Genomic DNA, 17,074 nt, shown 5'->3' with positions numbered 1-17,074 from the left:
GTTTATTGTGCGTGTCGGAGCTGATGATTGTGAATTGAGGGTCGGGTCGGGTTTGTGTTGGAATTAAAGTCCACGATTGCATTGGGGTTAGAGTCGGATTCATGTTTAGGGTTACAGTCAGGGGTGAGGCTTCCATTGTGTTCGTATGAAGCTGACGATCGCGCTTCGACTTTCGGGTTGGCTTCGTCCTAGAATCGAAGTCGTGGCCTAGCTCAGGTGTCGGCAACCAAACCACCACCAACAACAAGAAGAGCCATTTTTTTTCCTGAATTCGGTCAAGAAAAAAAAGACCCTCAACATTTGAAGAGCCGCAACGCAACGTGGTGAATACGAGACGGCGGGCCCTCAATGAATAACGGTCACGAAGCGGGAGTCGCTTGAAGAGCCACACGCGGCTCCAGAACCGGAGGCTGCCGGACTGATGGACTTGTGATTTGAGTGCGTCTGTTGTGGCAGAACGAAGCGGGTCCTTGCGGCGTGAGCTAACGGGGTCTCCAGTCGTGCCAAGAAATCTCCAGGTCGGGGGCAGGAGATAGGATTGAATCGAACGCGGCGGAGTGAGGGTGAAAGATGCAGAGAGAGAGAGAGTGAGAGCGAGTGAGACACGACCTTGGTGAAGGCGGTGGGTGGAAGGTGATGGGGGGGGGAGAGGCGGGGGGAGAGAGATGAGGAGGAGGTGTGGGTTGGGGGGCATTGGAATGGAGGAGGAGTTTGAGACGCGAGAACCAAGCTGCTGCCCGCGATACGGACGCCGTTATCGGAATTCGGGCCTGGGAGTTTGGAATCGCGTCACGTTTCCCACACTGTACCTGGCCTGCCAGTCCGGGGCCGAGGGGGATAGACCCGTTTGTTTTACGTCAACTCGGAGGGAGAGAGATATATTCACCACGGCTAGCAGTTCCATTGCGCGCACTCGCAATGGAACCCCCCCCCCAACACTGTATAGCCTTAACAGACTGTTGGGGAAAGTGCTGTTGGTGAGTCGAACCTGTGAAGGCCGGCACGGCACCAGGCCCCCATTGTCTCCCCAAGTGGAAATATTTGCACGCAGCGGCAGATATTCAATTTGGGCTGAGTCGACGATTCAAGATATTCATCAGTGCTGGTGCTGAGCGGTACCAACAGCGGTGCGCTAACCACCGTGCCACCGCTCCCATCAACCTGTTGCGCTTGGTGGTCGCCCATCCAAGGACTATCCACTCTAAACTCTGATTATCTTTGGAGATCTGACGAGGTCCTAGATGATTTGGTCATCGGCTGAGGATGATGATAATGCTGACAATTGAGATGAGTTAACCCTGGCTGGGATTCAAACTCATGGCTTCACGATTGGAATGCACTGCTTCACTCTGTATAATTTTTTAAGGTGCAATAATTTTAAACTAATTACCTCTTCAATACAATCATAACAGTCCACATGATTTGGTCATCGGCTGAGGATGATGATAATGCTGACAATTGAGATGAGTTAACCCTGGCTGGGATTCAAACTCATGACTTCACGATTGGAATGCACTGCTTCACTCTGTATAATTTTTTAAGGTGCAATAATTTTAAACTAATTACCTCTTCAATACAATCATAACAGTCCACCAGGTGTCCCGTGAAGATGGATTAATGCAGGGTAGCAGCAGAACACATAGCCTGCTGCGACGGACCAAGCAAGTGAGTGAGCGAGTGAGTGAGAGGGTGAATGAGCAAGCAAGTCAGTCGGTGAATGAGTGGCTGAGCGAGCGATTGAACGAGTGAGCGAGCGAACCTTTGAACAAGTGTGTGAGTGAGATGGTGAGTGAGCGAGCGAGCGAATGAACAAGCGAGTCTTAGAACGAGTAAGTGAGTGAGCAAACGAGTGGGTGAGTGCGTGAGCGAGCTAACGAGCTAACGAGTGAGTGAACGAGTGGGCGAGCAAGTGAGTGAGTGGGTGAGTGAATGAGTGAATGAGCGAATGAGTGGGTGGGTGAGTGAATGAGTGAATGAGCTAACGAGTGGGTGTGAGCGAGCGAGCTAATGAGCTAACGAGTGAGTGAACGAGTGGGTGAGCGAGTGAGTGAGTGGGTGGGTGGGTGAGTGAATGAGTGAATGAGCGAATGAGTGGGTGGGTGAGTGAATGAGTGAATGAGCTAACGAGTGGGTGGGTGAGTGAATGAGTGAATGAGCTAACGAGTGAGTGGGTGGGTGAGTGAATGAGTGAATGAGCTAACGAGTGGGTGAGCGAGCTAATGAGCTAACGAGTGAGTGAACGAGTGGGTGAGCGAGTGAGCGAATGAGTGGGTGGGTGAGTGAATGAGTGAATGAGCTAACGAGTGGGTGGGTGAGTGAATGAGTGAATGAGCTATCGAGTGAGTGGGTGGGTGAGTGAATGAGTGAATGAGCTAACGAGTGGGTGAGTGAGCGAGCTAATGAGCTAACGAGTGAGTGAACGAGTGGGTGAGCGAGTGAGCGAATGAGTGGGTGGGTGAGTGAATGAGTGAATGAGCTAACGAGTGGGTGGGTGAGTGAATGAGTGAATGAGCTATCGAGTGAGTGGGTGGGTGAGTGAATGAGTGAATGAGCTAACGAGTGGGTGAGTGAGCGAGCTAATGAGCTAACGAGTGAGTGAACGAGTGGGTGAGCGAGTGAGCGAATGAGTGGGTGGGTGAGTGAATGAGTGAATGAGCTAACGAGTGGGTGGGTGAGTGAATGAGTGAATGAGCTAACGAGTGAGTGGGTGGGTGAGTGAATGAGTGAATGAGCTAACGAGTGGGTGAGTGAGCGAGCTAATGAGCTAACGAGTGAGTGAACGAGTGGGTGAGCGAGTGAGCGAATGAGTGGGTGGGTGAGTGAATGAGTGAATGAGCTAACGAGTGGGTGAGTGAGCGAGCGAGTGAGCCCTGCACTGTTCATCTCATGCTGGAGTCGCAACTCTGGCAGCCGAAATCCAAACTTTGCCAGGAATGCCTTTTTTTTATATCCACCGCAGTTTTCCCACAGCTTCCACTCTGAGCAGCACGGCAGGGCATAGCAACTCATACCGCGTCTCATCGTTGCCGCGTCTCATCGTCGCTGCGTCCCATTGTCACCGCGTCCCATCATCACATCCCATCATCGCCGCGTCCCATCATCACCGTATCCCATCACCACGTCCCATCATCACTGCGTTCCATCGTCACCGCGTCCAATCACCACGTCCCATCGTCACCACGTCCCATCGTCACCGTATCCCATCACGTCCCATCGTCACCACGTCCCATCGTCACCACGTCCCATCGTCACCACGTCCCATCACCACGTCCCATGGCCACTGCGTCCCATCACCGCATCCCATCATCACCACGTCTCATCATCGCCGCATCCCATCGTCACCATGTCCCATAATCACCGCGTCCAATCACCACGTCCCATCATCACTGCGTTCCATCGTCACTGCATCCCATCACCACGTCCCATCATCACGTCCCATCATCACCGCGTCCAATCGTCACCACGTCCCATCGCCGCGTCCCATCGTCACCGCGTCCCATCACCACGTCCCATCATCGCGAATAGACACACAACAACGTGGGCCACACCTCAGCGAGAGGGCCACGGTGGCCAAGTTTTCATTACTTCGCCGGGTATACAGGAGGTCGTGGGTTTGATCCCGACGATGACGTCTGCTGTATATTTGGAGTTTGCACGTTCTCTCTTCCCGTGGTCATGCGGATTTTTCTCCAGGTCCTCCGGTTTTTTCCCTCCCACATTTAGAATCAACATCACGTATTTGGCTGCTGCTATAAATTTGCACGTGATGATCGGCCACTCCGTTGCGCAATCATTCGTGGCTGGGTCGGTTGTAAAAAAAAAAAGAGCTGCACAACTCAGTGGGCCTTACCTGGTAAAATAAAAAATAGTTTTATTTTTGCTTTTCTCTGTTGGCGGCCCTGGGCCAGCACTGGATATTCCTCATTCCTATGACGGAGGTTCGGGGTTGAGGGTTAGACGGGCTATTAGACCGGGGGTGGAGGGGGAGGAGGTGGTAGTCTCTCCATAGTACATCCACTGGGCGACTTTCTTCTCACAGTTGCACCGCCCGACCGATGCCGCCCACATCAGGGGCGGAGGGGCGGCCGCGGAGGGCCGGCCGCGGTCAGCGCGCCCCAGCGGTGCAAACAAAACAGAAAGCCCCGAGAACCGAACGGTGTCATCACAAAAGGGGTGAACGACGCAAATAAGGTGGGGGCGGGGGGGTGCGGTGGGTGGGGAGGGGGAAGAATAGGAAGACATTTTGCTAATTGTGTTCCAGATTCATGAGCTGATGAGATTATGCAAGAGGTGGCAGGGTGACTGATGGGGTGCTCATGCTAATGCCCATCGGTCGGAGACACCGAGCCAGCACCGCTTGCTGGGATCTGGGCTCGAGCCCTGTGTCGACCGAGTGTCTCCCTCTCTCTCCTCTCTCTCGTCTCTCTCTCTCTCGCTCCTCTCTCTCCTCTCTCTCGTCTCTCTCTCTCCTCTCTCTCTCTCCTCTCTCTCTCCTCTCTCTCTCTCCTCTCTCTCTCTCGTCTCTCTCTCTCGCTCCTCTCTCTCCTCTCTCTCTCGTCTCTCTCCTCTCTCTCTCTCCTCTCTCTCTCTCTCGTCTCTCTCCCTTTCAACCTCAGGGGGCTCGTAATGGCTGTGTTATGGCGCCGAGCCAGCGTCTCTGATATCCCGACTTCAAATCCCAGACTTCCTCCGTCACCATAAGACAAAGATCCCCCGTATCGCCTTTAACAGACTGTTGAGGCAAGTGCTGTTAGCGAGCACCAATGAAGGCCGTTGGATGAGGGCCTCATGCTGCCCCCGCCCCCCGCCCTCGCCTTGACGGTTGCAGAGGGTTTATTTGACCATACTTCACCGTGCTGGTCAGTGTGGGTTCGTGGAGGTGGGAAGTATTCCACGTGAGACGAAGCTGAGTGTAGCGAGTGTGGTGGTCTGGTGGCCCAGTCACCGATGACTGTCGCTGAGAAATAAAAAGGCACGACGCTCTTTATTTTGCAAAGAAGGGCGCCCGTGGTGGCGAGATGTTAACTACCTCGTCCGGTATGCAGGAGGTCGTGAGTTCGATCCCAACCCTGATTCCTGTGTGTAGCTCAGTGGGCTTCACCTGGTAAAACAACGTAACGACGTTACGGCACGGTTGAGAGCGACATTCGGAGCGGCAGCCAAAGAGGTGGATCGCGCCACGGTGGCTAGGAGATGTTAACTACCTCGCCTGGTACACAGGAGGTCGCGGGTTCGATCCCGACCCTGACGCCTGCTGCTGTATATTTGGAGTTTGCATGTTCTCGCCGCGGTCGCGTGGATTTTTCTCCGTGTCTTCCCGTTTTCCCCCCTCCGTATTTAAAATCGACGTGCGTTCAGAGTATTTGGCTGCTGCTATAAATTGCCGCACGATAAGCCACTTCGTTGATCTATCGTGTGCGGCCAGGTCGCTTCTGAAAAAGAGCTGTGTAGTTTAGTGGGCCTTACCTAGTAACATAAACAAAAAGTTGAGTTTAAGTCAGTAAGCAGGGCAGAGAGACAGATCGAGTTCTGCCAAATGCGACGTACGTCTCCTCCTCCTCCTCCGACGACGACGATTGTGCCCATGCACGTGCGTGTGTTGTGCAAGCGGAGCGATCGGGTCTGGAATGCGAGCGGACGTGTGACGTGACGCCGTGTGGCTGCTGCTGCCGCTGCCAAAGCCGTGTGCGCGCGTGTAAACTTTTCACTCGCGTTATTGATGCCTGTGCAGATTTGATTTTCTTGGGCTCTGACCCAGGTGCGAGTCGGTGCCAGCCGTGGGTGGGGGTAGAGGTGGTGGTGGTTGTGGAGGTTGTGCCAGTGGTTGTGAGTGGATGGATTGGAATGTTTTTGAAGGCTCTTTGCTGTGGATATTTTATTTTTAATCGATGGCACCAAGAGGGAGGTGATGATGACGATGACGAGAGTGGTCAATTTCGATGGGCTCGTGACAATCGGAATCTTACCTGCCCAAACAAAAGTACCGTGCAGGGTCGTTGATCAATATTGATTCATTGATTAATTTTGGTTCTTAAGGTTACGCTGCATACGTGAATTCGCATGTCTACAAACCTACGGTGGAGCTCATCGCTAATCGTGGCTCTGCGTTCACCAGCGGTGGGAAGTCTGCATTGTGATGGCGGAAACCAGTCTTATCAACACAACGAGCATTTTTTATTATTATTTTACCAATGGCATGTTCACTCAGGAGAGCCTCACTGGGTCTTATGACTCTCTTTCAGGAGGGGCCCGATGCACCACCTGTGCCCCCTACTGTGCCAACCTGCTGTGCTTTAGCCACCCGGCGCTCTGCTCGTTGTTGTGAGCGTCGCTCCTCTGCTCTCCGCTGTTATTGCTGGAGGGCGACTGCCTCCAAACTGCCCAGAAGCGTCCTTCACGAGCCTCCTCCACAGAGACGTGACAGGGATGTATTTTGTGCCCTACACTACAACACATTGTTGTCTCCAGGTAGTTTGAAAAAGATTCACATAGATGAACCAGAGGGATTTCCATCTGATCGCAGGTGCGGTGAAGGGATAGCTCCCTACTGGTCAACTGTGTTAGGTATGCTATTGATCTTGTAATTGCTACTCACTCTTGAGTTGGAGACCCTGCTGCTAAATCTGGAGCGTGCCACTAAGAGGTGGGGCCTCACCATCAGCCCCACCAAAACACCTACCTGGGTATGTCACTAAACACTCCACCCTTTCAACTCTCGATGGAACGAGTTGTGAAGAGAGTGGAAGAGTTGCCATACTTTGGCAGTGGCTCGTTACCGGCTCCGGTTTGGCAACGGGCATCTCACTCAAGATCAATCGAGCGGCATTATATTTTCATCGGCCGCATAACGCGAAACATGGAAGTTTCTTGGCCTGTTGCTCCGTACGGAGCTCCGGGTCTTCTCGGCCACGGTTATTCCCTCCCTTCTCTATGCTTGCGAAACGTGGACCCCCTTTTCAGGGACACCTGCGCCAGCTTCAAACATTCAGGCTGGCCCTGCCTATGATCCATGTTGAGTTTAACCAGACTGGATTGTGAGGAGCTCACACAAACAAAGATCACCCGTATCGCCTTTAACAGACTGTTGGAGCAAGTGCTGTTAGTGAGTAGCACCTATGAAAGCTGGCATGGCGCATGAGGGGGTGGGTGGCCAGCACCACGCTCGGCCGCCTTTGTCTCCCCAGTGGCGATGTTTACTATGCACTGCACCAGGTACTCCTTTGAGGCTGCGTCGTCCTAGGGGAGGCCCATGAACGGTTCAGATAATCGTCACTGGTGTTGGCCGTGAGCGGGAATCGAACTCGGGTCACCGGGTTCGTAGCGTGCTACGAACCACTGCACCACCTCTCTCCATAAGCATACAACAACACCCACCGCCATTCGCCACTAAGTGGTGGTGACGTCACCACGACGCTTGTGCCAGGCCATGTGCACCTTGAGGCCACGTGAAGTGTCGAACGCCCGCGGGCAGGAGGTCACGGGGCAGACCCAGGTGCCACGGGTCGACTGACTGAGATGACTGGCTGGTGCACTACCTGTGCCCTCTACTGTGCCAACCTGCTGTGCTTTAGCCACCCGGCGCTCCGCTCGTTGTTGTGAGCGTCGCTCCTCCGCCCTCCGTTGTTGTTGGAGGGCGACTGCCTCCAAATGCCCAATAGCGTCCTTCACAAGCCTCCTCCACAGAGGCCGATCTTGACACCGCTGGTACCAGTCATCGGCAAGTCCACTCAGCTCCACGTCCTCCTGTACCACATCACTCCATCTCTTCAGTAGCCCGTGCCGCGCCCATTTAGTCCCCTCGATCCGGCCGAACAAAAGCTGTTTCGGCATGTGGTGGCTGGGCATGCGGGCTACATGACCCAGCCAACGCAGCCTTGCCTGCCGGAGGAGCTCACCGATGGGACCTTGCCCAGATCTTTCAAGGATTTTTGAGCTCCTCACACAATCCAGCCTGGTTAAACCCAGGATGGATCGTAGGCAGGCCAGTCTAAATGTTTCCAACCGGTGAAGATGCTCCTTTAAGGGGGTCCACGTTTCGCAAGCGTAGAGAAGGGAGGGAATGACCGTGGCCTGAGAAGACCTGAAGCTTAGTGCGGAGCGACAGACCAGGTAGCTGATATTGCCGCTCGACTGATTCGGAGTGAGACCTCTGCTGTTAAACTGGAGCCAGTCATAAGCACACTGCCTAGGTATGGGAAACTCTCCACTTTCTCCACAATTGCCCCATCACCGATTGGGAGTTGTGGGGGTGGAGTGTCCGATGGTACAAAATACCCAGGCAGGTGCTTAGTTTTGGTGGGGCTGATGGTAAGGCCCCATCTCTTAGTGGCATGCTCCAGTCTCAGAAGCAGCGTCTCCAACTCCTCCTCTGAATGAGCAGCTATTACCAAATCATCAGCATACATAACGTGGTTGAGCAATAGGGAGCCATCCCTTGACCGTACCTGGGCATCGATCAGCCTCCCATTATATCTGTACCAAATGGAGATTCCCCCGGTACAGCTATTGAAGGCTTCACGAACTACGTGGTACAAATAGATGTTAAATAATGTGGGAGCCAGAGGACATCCCTGTCACACCCCAAGGTGTACAGAGAATGGCTCTGACTCCCGGCCACGTAGTATTACCCGGGCCCGCTCACCATCATGAAGGTCCTTAATGATCGTGAGCAGAGGGTCAGGGACTCCAAAAGCACGAAGAACAACCCAGAGCCCAGGCCTACTGATGGTATCATAGGCCTTGACCAGGTCAATAAAGCAGAGATATAGGTCTTGTTGAAATCCCTACAACTCTGCTGTAGCAGACGGACAGAAAATATGGCATCTGCGCAGGACGGCCCCTTCCTGAAACCGCACTGGGGCTCCTCAAGCGTCTCCACAGCGTGCCTGGCAAGGCGATGTTAAATAATCCTTGCCAAGACCTTTCCCGGCACACTGAGGAGTGAGATGCCCCTGTAGTTGTTACAGTCTGTGTGGTCCCCCTTCTTCTTAAAGAGGAGGACCACCAGGCCATCCTTTCAATCCTGTGGAACCCGGCCAGTGGTCCAGACTGTTGTTATGATGTCATGTAGGGCAGTCTGTGCACAAACGCCACCCTCCTTAAGCATTTCGCTTGGGAGATCATCTCTGCCCGCTGCCTTTCCTGGTCTCAGACTCCAGATCGCCTTCAGTACTTCCTCCACAAATGGTACTTCAGCCAGCCACTCACAGGGGGTGACTTCTAATATTTGAGGCACCGCAGCCTCAGCAGGGTCATCCTCACTTTGTGCCACGATGTTTTCCTGGCTGAGGGATTTTTCCCTCCCCCAGGACCTCACAGAAATGCTCAGCAAATCTGCAAACCTGTTCCTTGGGGTCGGAGATTGGATCACTGTTTTTTCCCCAAATGATGGTAATAGGTGTGGTGCTGCACGTTACTTTTTTGATGGAGTTAAATAGAGATTTGTGATCGCGGGCCACTGAGGCAGACTCCATCTCCTCAGCAACCCGCGACCACCACCCATCCTTGCAGCGCCTCACAGCTCTCCGAACCTCCGAGCGAAGGCTGCGGTAAGCCTCCTCATTCTCTGATGTGGGATTCTATAGCCGATGACTGTGGGCCTGTCGCTTTTTCTCAACCATCCTGAACACCTCCTCTGTCAGCCAGGGTCTCTGGGGAGGTCTGGACCATGTACCCAAAGCAGCCATTGCAGCTGCATGAGTCACAGTCCTAAACCTCACCCATTTACCCTCGACATCAGGAGGAGTGGGAGGATGATGCCAATCCCAGCCGCAAGTGATGATGAAATTCTCAATTGCAACTTTCATCGGATAACTGAGACCAGGCCACTTTAGGTTGGAATGGGGTCCTGGGTGTACACCCACCACCGGAGTGGAAGAATGGCAGGCGCATCTTACAGATGACTAGTCGATGATCAGAGGGCAGATCAGCTGCATGGTAGGTCCTGGTGTCAAGGACATGGGCTCGCATCCGCTGGTCTGTCGCTATGTAGTTCAGCAGATGTTCTTGCTTGGACCGGGCATGCATCCATGATGTTGTGTGGATGCGCCGATGTCGGAACAGCGTGTTGGTAATTACAAAACCATGGGCTGCACAAAAATCTAGCAGCCTCCTACCGTTGTTATTGAGCTGATCTGGCCCATGCCCTCCAATCACTCCAGACCAGGTGCCAGCATCATGACCAACTCAGGCATTGAAGTCACCCAACAAGATGACTCTATCCCGAGGGGCCACTTTAGCCAGCACCTGTGACAGGAGGTCATAGAAGGCATCTGACTCATCGGCTTTGCCTGCATCCCATGACGGATGTTCGTCTTCGGTGGGGGGCATAAGTAACCACGACCACCACTCCTCGCCTCCGGTTGATGGGAAGGCGAGCCCAAAGTAGCCTGGGGCTTACAGGTTTCCACACCTCACCGCCACGCTCCCACGCCCTGTTGTTTGGCAGTCTCTTGCCCCGAGTAGAGGACTGTCCACCCCTCATCGTGGCAGGAGCCAGAACCGGTCCACCGGACCTCCTGAATGCCACAGACATCCAGGCGGTACCGGTCCAGCTCCCGACAGAGGAGTGGTAGCCTCTCCTCCGCAGTGAGCGTTCGAACATTCCACGTGGCTATCCGTAGTGGCTTTTTGTTGTTTCTGGAGGAGCCCCGAGGGTAGAGATTCAATCTCCTGGCTCCGCCAATTGGGGTTTGGCCAGGAGACGTCATAGACGCCTGTCCCCCCGAGGCTTCCGGCACAAGCTTATTAGTTTTTTCAGTTTAACTCGTGGTTTAGTGGTAATTAATTGAAGGTGGAGGGGTTACCAGCCCCTCGCACCCGTCCAGAGCCCCCGTTTAGCCACTGTGGTGGACACAGACGCCATTAGGGGAGGAGCCAATCGGAATTGGCCCTCCCCCCACAGCACACTCTACGACAGAGTTGCCCGTCCGGCACCGCGAGGAGGTAGGTGGTTGTTTTGCCACAGACATAAGCATACACACACATAAACACGCGCGTATTCACACACACAGGAATGAGGCCACACGGACCGTGTCAAGACCCAGATGGGGGCTGCTAGTTCTGAGTGACCGTGAGCAAGCGAGCGAGCGCGCGGTACAGCGGGCGAGCGAGTGAGCGAAGTTCGGCAAACGGCGAGTGGATGCCCGGGCAGTTTTTGGCGAGCGGGCGGGCTGGCAGGCAAGCGTCCGGGCGAGCGGGCGAGCACGCCACCGTGACCGCCAGGCCCCCGGCAATCATCGTGGGTCACGGGATTCTATGACGAGACGTCACGATGGAAAACTGCGGTGTGTGTGTGTTAGTGCAGGTAATGCGGTGCCTCTTTTTCTGTGCGTGTTTTACGCAGATATTGTTTAATGCGCCGCCTCTGTCATCGCGATTGTTGCTGCCAGGAGCTGCGGGCCTCTCGATCCTGCCCAGATTTTTCTATTCTGCACGATGGGACACGTTTCCTCGTTGCCATCTCCTCCTTCTCCTTGGCTCTGTCCTCTCCTCCTCGCACGACCCCACGGTGGAATTCCGCTCCTTTACCTGTCGCTCCATCCTCATACGAACCGACCCACGGTTGCGAGTTGAAGGATCCGTCACAGCCCAACTCTGGCCATCATCATCGTCATCATTAACATCATCATCATCATCATCGTCATAAGCATCATCATCACCACCCATTACCATCATCGTCATAAACAACATCATCATCCCTATCATCCCTATCATCCCTTAATGTATCAGTATCAGTATATAGCCCTCTTGGCCATACTTCACCAGGCTGATCGGTGCCAGTTGGCGAAGGTGGGAGGGTGCCCAGGGCTGGTTCAGATATTTGCCACGGCTGGGAATCAAACTCCGGCCACCGTGTTCTCATAGCAGAGCACAATCCAAAGTGCCACCACTCCCCTCGTTATTATTCTTAATGCTTTCCAAGCGTTCATGCAACAGCTGATCCCCGCCCATCCTTTAAAGGGGGGCGGGGGCGGGTGGGTTACGACTACGCTCGTAACGACGATCCAGAACTAATGACACTTGGGCGTAAAGTTGTGTTGCTGTTCGGGACTCGCCCTCTCAATTGCCAAAAAACGCGGCGACCAAAACAAAAACAGTGCTAGAAGTCGTGGCCCCGGGCATTCCACGGCTGCTCTCCGAGCCTCGCGGTCTCATCGCGGTCGACGGTCGGGTTAGGGGGCGTCGGTGTGGGGGGAGGGAGGAGGCGAGCGGTGGTGGTGGTGGTGGTGGTGGGGGGGGCCCACCACGATTCCGACGTCGGCTCAGTCGAGACGACGAGGGGTGGCGGCGATACCGAACGCTCGCGGTGCCGAGCGTGCCTCAGAAGAGCCGCGTCGTGTAATCCGCGAGTGTGTGTCGTCGTCTTTCTGTCTCGTCAGGCCATGGCCGCGAACCAAACGCCGGCTCGGCGAGTTCTTGTGGCAGACCACAAACCACTGTGGGCACGATTTATCTTTCTCTCACCTGGTGCTGCCGCTGTGATCTTTACCACCGGCCACCCTTACCACCACCCCCCCCCCCCCCCGTTCTTGTGCTGCGGCTGGCTGCTTTGGGGTCACAGGCCGCAAGAGGCTCTTCTTAGAAACCGCGATGGGGTGGGTGTGGGGGGGGGCGGAGGGGCAGGGGAGGGGGGGTTATCTTTATTTATTTATTTTCGTTGTTGTAACTATCGGGTGACACGATCCGGGTTCCCCTCTTGACAGCTGGGCGCGCTCCGAGTGCCGTCTGTGTTTCCATCGCAGCGTCCTGACAGGCGGGACGGACGGGGCGCAAACCTCACTTTCGCGAGACTGCTCCATGCTGCCGCCGCCGCTGCCGCCGCCGCTGCTGTCTGCTGCTGCTGCTGCTGGTGCCGTTTCTGATGCTGCTGTCGCTCTCTGATGCTTGCTGGGTTAAATGCGCTGCGACAAGCACGACGGCTTCCGGTCGGCGCTGCGCGAGTGATCCCGCTTTGAGCTTCGTGATAATGTGGGCATCACTGCCGCTGCAGAATGGGTGCGAGTCTGTGCGTGTCGTTATATTTCAGGGGAGCGGCAGTGTGGCTGGTTAGCGCGCCGCACTACGAACCCGGCGACCCGAGTTCGATTCCCGATTATCTGAACCGGTCATGGGCCTCCCCTAGGTCGACTCAGCCTCAAATGAGTAACTGGTGTTGTGTGCAAACATCGCCACTTGGGAGACAAAGGCGGCCGGGCGTGGTTCTGGCCACACCACCACCCTTGCGTGGCACGCCGACTTTCATCGGTGCTCGCGAACAGCACTTGCCCCAACAGTCTCTTAAGGGCTACACGGGGATCTTTGTGCGTGACTGTGCTTACATCCGTCCGTCTGTCACTTTAAGCCGGTGTTCCTCACTAATTTCCAGAAGGGGAGCCAATTTCGCCAAAAAGACCGCCACACCGCCTGCAAGACAAAATAACTCACGTTGGTCGTATTGTCGGGGGGGGGGGCGCACATCAGGGGGGCCGCACTACAGGGGGGCCGCACGTCAGGGGGGCCGCACTACAGGGGGGCCGCACTACAGGGGGGCCGCAGGTCAGGGGGGCCGCACTACAGGCCACCAGAGGCCGCCGGTGGCCCTGCGGACCTTGCAATGTAAGGACACTGCTTTAGGCATCGCACAATTGGGGAAAGCCACGGCCTTTATTCCAACTATCCAGTGCACGCCTGGATAGTTGGAAAAAAAAACGAGGTAACTTCCCCCCCCCCCCCCCCCCGGTCCAGCTGAGAAGGGGGGGGTCGGGGGTCCAAATGCTCGCGCACTCCACACGCACACGAATTATAATCACTCCCGATGAAAAGAGAAACCACGCAACAACAACAACAACAACCCACCGAGTGACGAGAAAAAAAAGAAAATTCAGACGCAGAATGCCTTTCCGTAATTATCATCTCGGGTTTCCTCGCGCCTCCACTACCCCCCCCCCCCACCTGCCCCCCCCCAATGGGAAAGTGATCGCGGCGGCAGACCACTTTGCACCTCGCTTTGCGCAGCTTAAATGAGCCCGGGTGTCGAGCAAACTGAGTGAGCGCCGTCGTGGACGCGGGGGGTGGGTGGGTGGGGGGGGGGGCAGGTGGAGGGGGTCACGCAGAGGGAAACTTCTGTTGTGGCCGAAGGCGCAGCAGAGTAACGGCAGTGACCCCCCCCCCCACCAACCGCCGGCCCGACGGATTCTCTCACCTCTCGGTCTCCTCGGTCAACCTGGCCGTGTGCACGCGTGCCCCGAGCGCCGCGCAGAATTACACCGCGGCCGACGGACAGGCAGGAGGAGAGGAGGAGGAGGAGACGCGACGGATCTCAGGGTGTGGGCAGGTTTAGAGACGTCGTCGCGTTGCCTGCCTGGTGCGCTGCAGAGCGGCGGCGGCGGCGGCAGTGTGGGGGCAAGTGCTGTTAGCGAGCAGCACCTATGAAGGCCGGAACGGTACACGAGGGGGTGGGTGGCCAGCACCACGCCCGGCCGCCTTTGTCTCCCTCGTGGCGATGTTTACACACCGCACCGGGTACTCATTTGAGGCTGAGTCGACCTAGGGGAGGCCCGGGACCGGTTCATATAATCGTCACTGGTGTTGGCCGTGAGCGGGAATCGAATCCGGGTCGCCAAGATCGTAGCGCAGCGCGCTAACCGCTACACTACACACACACAGACACACACACACACGTGCACACAGACACACACACGTGAGCCTCAGCCGTAATGCGGAGCTTCAAGGAGGGGTCTGGGTTATTCCGCTCCGCGTTGCTGCCCCCAGCTCTGCCCTTCTAAAGATTTTCAGACAATTCCATGGAGCTCACCGGGCACGCGACCTCTCACCCCGAGACCCGGGATTAAACATGCATCGCAACCTCACCCTAACCCTAACTCTAACCCTCGCTCTAACCCTAGCTCTAACCCTAACTCTAACCCTCACTCTAACCCTAGCTCTAGCTCTAACCCTAACTCTAACTCTCGCTCTAACCCTAGCTCTAACCCTAACTCTAACCCTCACTCTAACCCTAGCTCTAACCCTAGCTGTAACCCTAACTCTAACCCTAACTCTAACCCTCACTCTAACCCTAGCTCTAACCCTAGCTGTAACCCTAACTCTAACCCTCACTCTAACCCTAGCTCTAACCCTAGCTGTAACCCTAACTCTAACCCTAACTCTAACCCTAGCTCTAACCCTAACTCTAACCCTAGCTCTAACCCTAGCTCTATCACTCTAGCTCAAACCCTAACTCTAACCCTAGCTCTAACCTTCTAGCTCTAACCCCAGCTCTAATCCTGACACCAGTGTCAACTGCTTGCTTCAGCGTGGGTGCGCGAACCAATCCTGTGTGTTCTAGCAGCATCTACCCTGTGACGCCAACCACGAGGGTCCCTCTCTCGGCCCCAAGTCTCCAAACGAGAGCCCCCTTACTCTTTGGTTCTCTCGGTTAAGTCACGTAGATAGAAAATTAATTGATCATGACGTTTCGATCGCAACACAAGCGACCGTCTTCTCACGTGAAGACGGTCGCTTGAGTTCTACCTACGTGACTTTACCGAAAGAACCAAAGAGTATGGATTCCTGCAGTCACGAAAGCTTCAAATCAAGACTGAGAGCCCCCTTCTTCGGGGTCCCTCCTGATTGAAGCCTCTCCCTTCACCCCTCCCTATACCACCCCCCCCCCCCCCCCAAGCGAGCCCCCTTCCTACCCCCCAAGTCTCTGCCGTCACGGTCAAACTTCAATTCGGCCACGAGGCCTGGGGCCAGCGCCGCCTCCTGCACCGACGAGGCTCCCTCGTTTAGAGACCCTTGTGGTGGTCAGTGGCGATCACGGGGGATGTGAGGAAGGGGGGGGAGATGTCCACTGATCACGATGATGGAGGGGAGAAGTTCACTGATCACGATGAAAGGGGGCATATGTCCCTCGGATGGTGGGGATAGGATGGTGGGGTATGTAGCGTGGTCGGTAGCGAAGAGCCCATTGGCACAGTGAGGGCTCCGGTAACCTGTCAGCTGAAACCACCTCTCCCCCTGTTTTTGTGAAAGCTTGCGTAAAAAAAATCCCAGCGAGTTTCACGGCCGCTGCTGCTGCCGCTATTCCTGCTGCCTGCCGCCCCCACAGGTGTACGTGAAGAACGAGTGGGTGACCAACATCAGCGAGGGCGGCAGCTTCGGCGAGCTGGCGCTCATCTACGGCACGCCGCGCGCCGCCACCGTCAAGGCCAAGACCGACCTCAAGCTGTGGGGCATCGACCGCGACAGCTACCGCCGCATCCTCATGGTGGGTCGCTCTGCTCGGCCGCGCAGTCATCGGGTCAGCCATCGGCGATCAGTCATTGGGTCGGCCATCGGGTCGGTCATTGGGTCAGTCATTGGGTCGGCCATCCGATCAGTCATTGGGCTGGTCATTGGGTCGGCCATCACGTCGGCCATCAGGTCAGTCATCGGATCAGTCATTGGGTCGGTCATCGGATCAGTCATTGGGTCGGTCATCATATTGGTCATCGGATCGGTCATCAAATCAGTCATTGGGTCGGTCATCGGATCACTCATCGGGTCGGGGTCATCGAGTCGGTCATCGGATCAGTCATCGGGCCGGTCATCGGGTCAGCTATTGGACAGTTATTCGGCTAGTTGTAGAGTCGGTGATCGGGTCATTAATTTGGTCTGTTATAGGGGGGGGGGGAGGGGGCTGTTATCAGATTTGTAATCGGGGTCAGTTATTTGGTCTGTTATGGGTTGATATATTTGATCAGTGCTAGGGTCAGTTATCGGTTCAGTTATCGGATTAGTTATTGTATCGGTTACTTGGTTGGTTACAGGGCCGGTTATCTGGTGATTCGCTGTGATGGGCCGCTCGGTGTGTGGGTCCAAAAAAAAGACAAAGATCCCCCGTATAGCCTTAACAGACTTTTGGGGCAAATGCTGTTAGCGAGTAGCAGCACCTATGAAGACTGGCACGGCACATGTGGGGGTGGGTGGCCAACACCACGCCCGGCCGCCTTTGTCTCTCCAGTGACGATGTTTACTACACACCGCACCAGGTACTCATTGGAGCCTAAGTTGACCTAGCGGAGGCCCAGGACCCGTTCATATAATCGTCACC

General features: G+C 55.3%; 1 protein-coding gene across 1 annotated transcript in view; it reads left to right on the top strand.

Moving 5' to 3' along the window:
* Positions 1-17,074, top strand: part of LOC116956883 (cAMP-dependent protein kinase type I-beta regulatory subunit-like) — a 110,028-nt gene that overhangs the window by 47,179 nt on the left and 45,775 nt on the right. Inside the window, exon 6 of the mRNA XM_032978750.2 lies at positions 16,091-16,249. Coding sequence (XP_032834641.1) covers positions 16,091-16,249 — 159 coding nt within the window. The remainder of the gene's footprint in view (positions 1-16,090; positions 16,250-17,074) is intronic.

Source organism: Petromyzon marinus, chromosome 3 (assembly GCF_048934315.1).
Source record: "Petromyzon marinus isolate PM22_M1 ecotype Great Lakes invasive population chromosome 3, UKy_Petmar_22M1.pri1.0, whole genome shotgun sequence".
Taxonomy (NCBI): Eukaryota; Metazoa; Chordata; class Hyperoartia; order Petromyzontiformes; family Petromyzontidae; genus Petromyzon; species Petromyzon marinus.
This window is presented reverse-complemented; position numbering and strand designations above follow the sequence as displayed.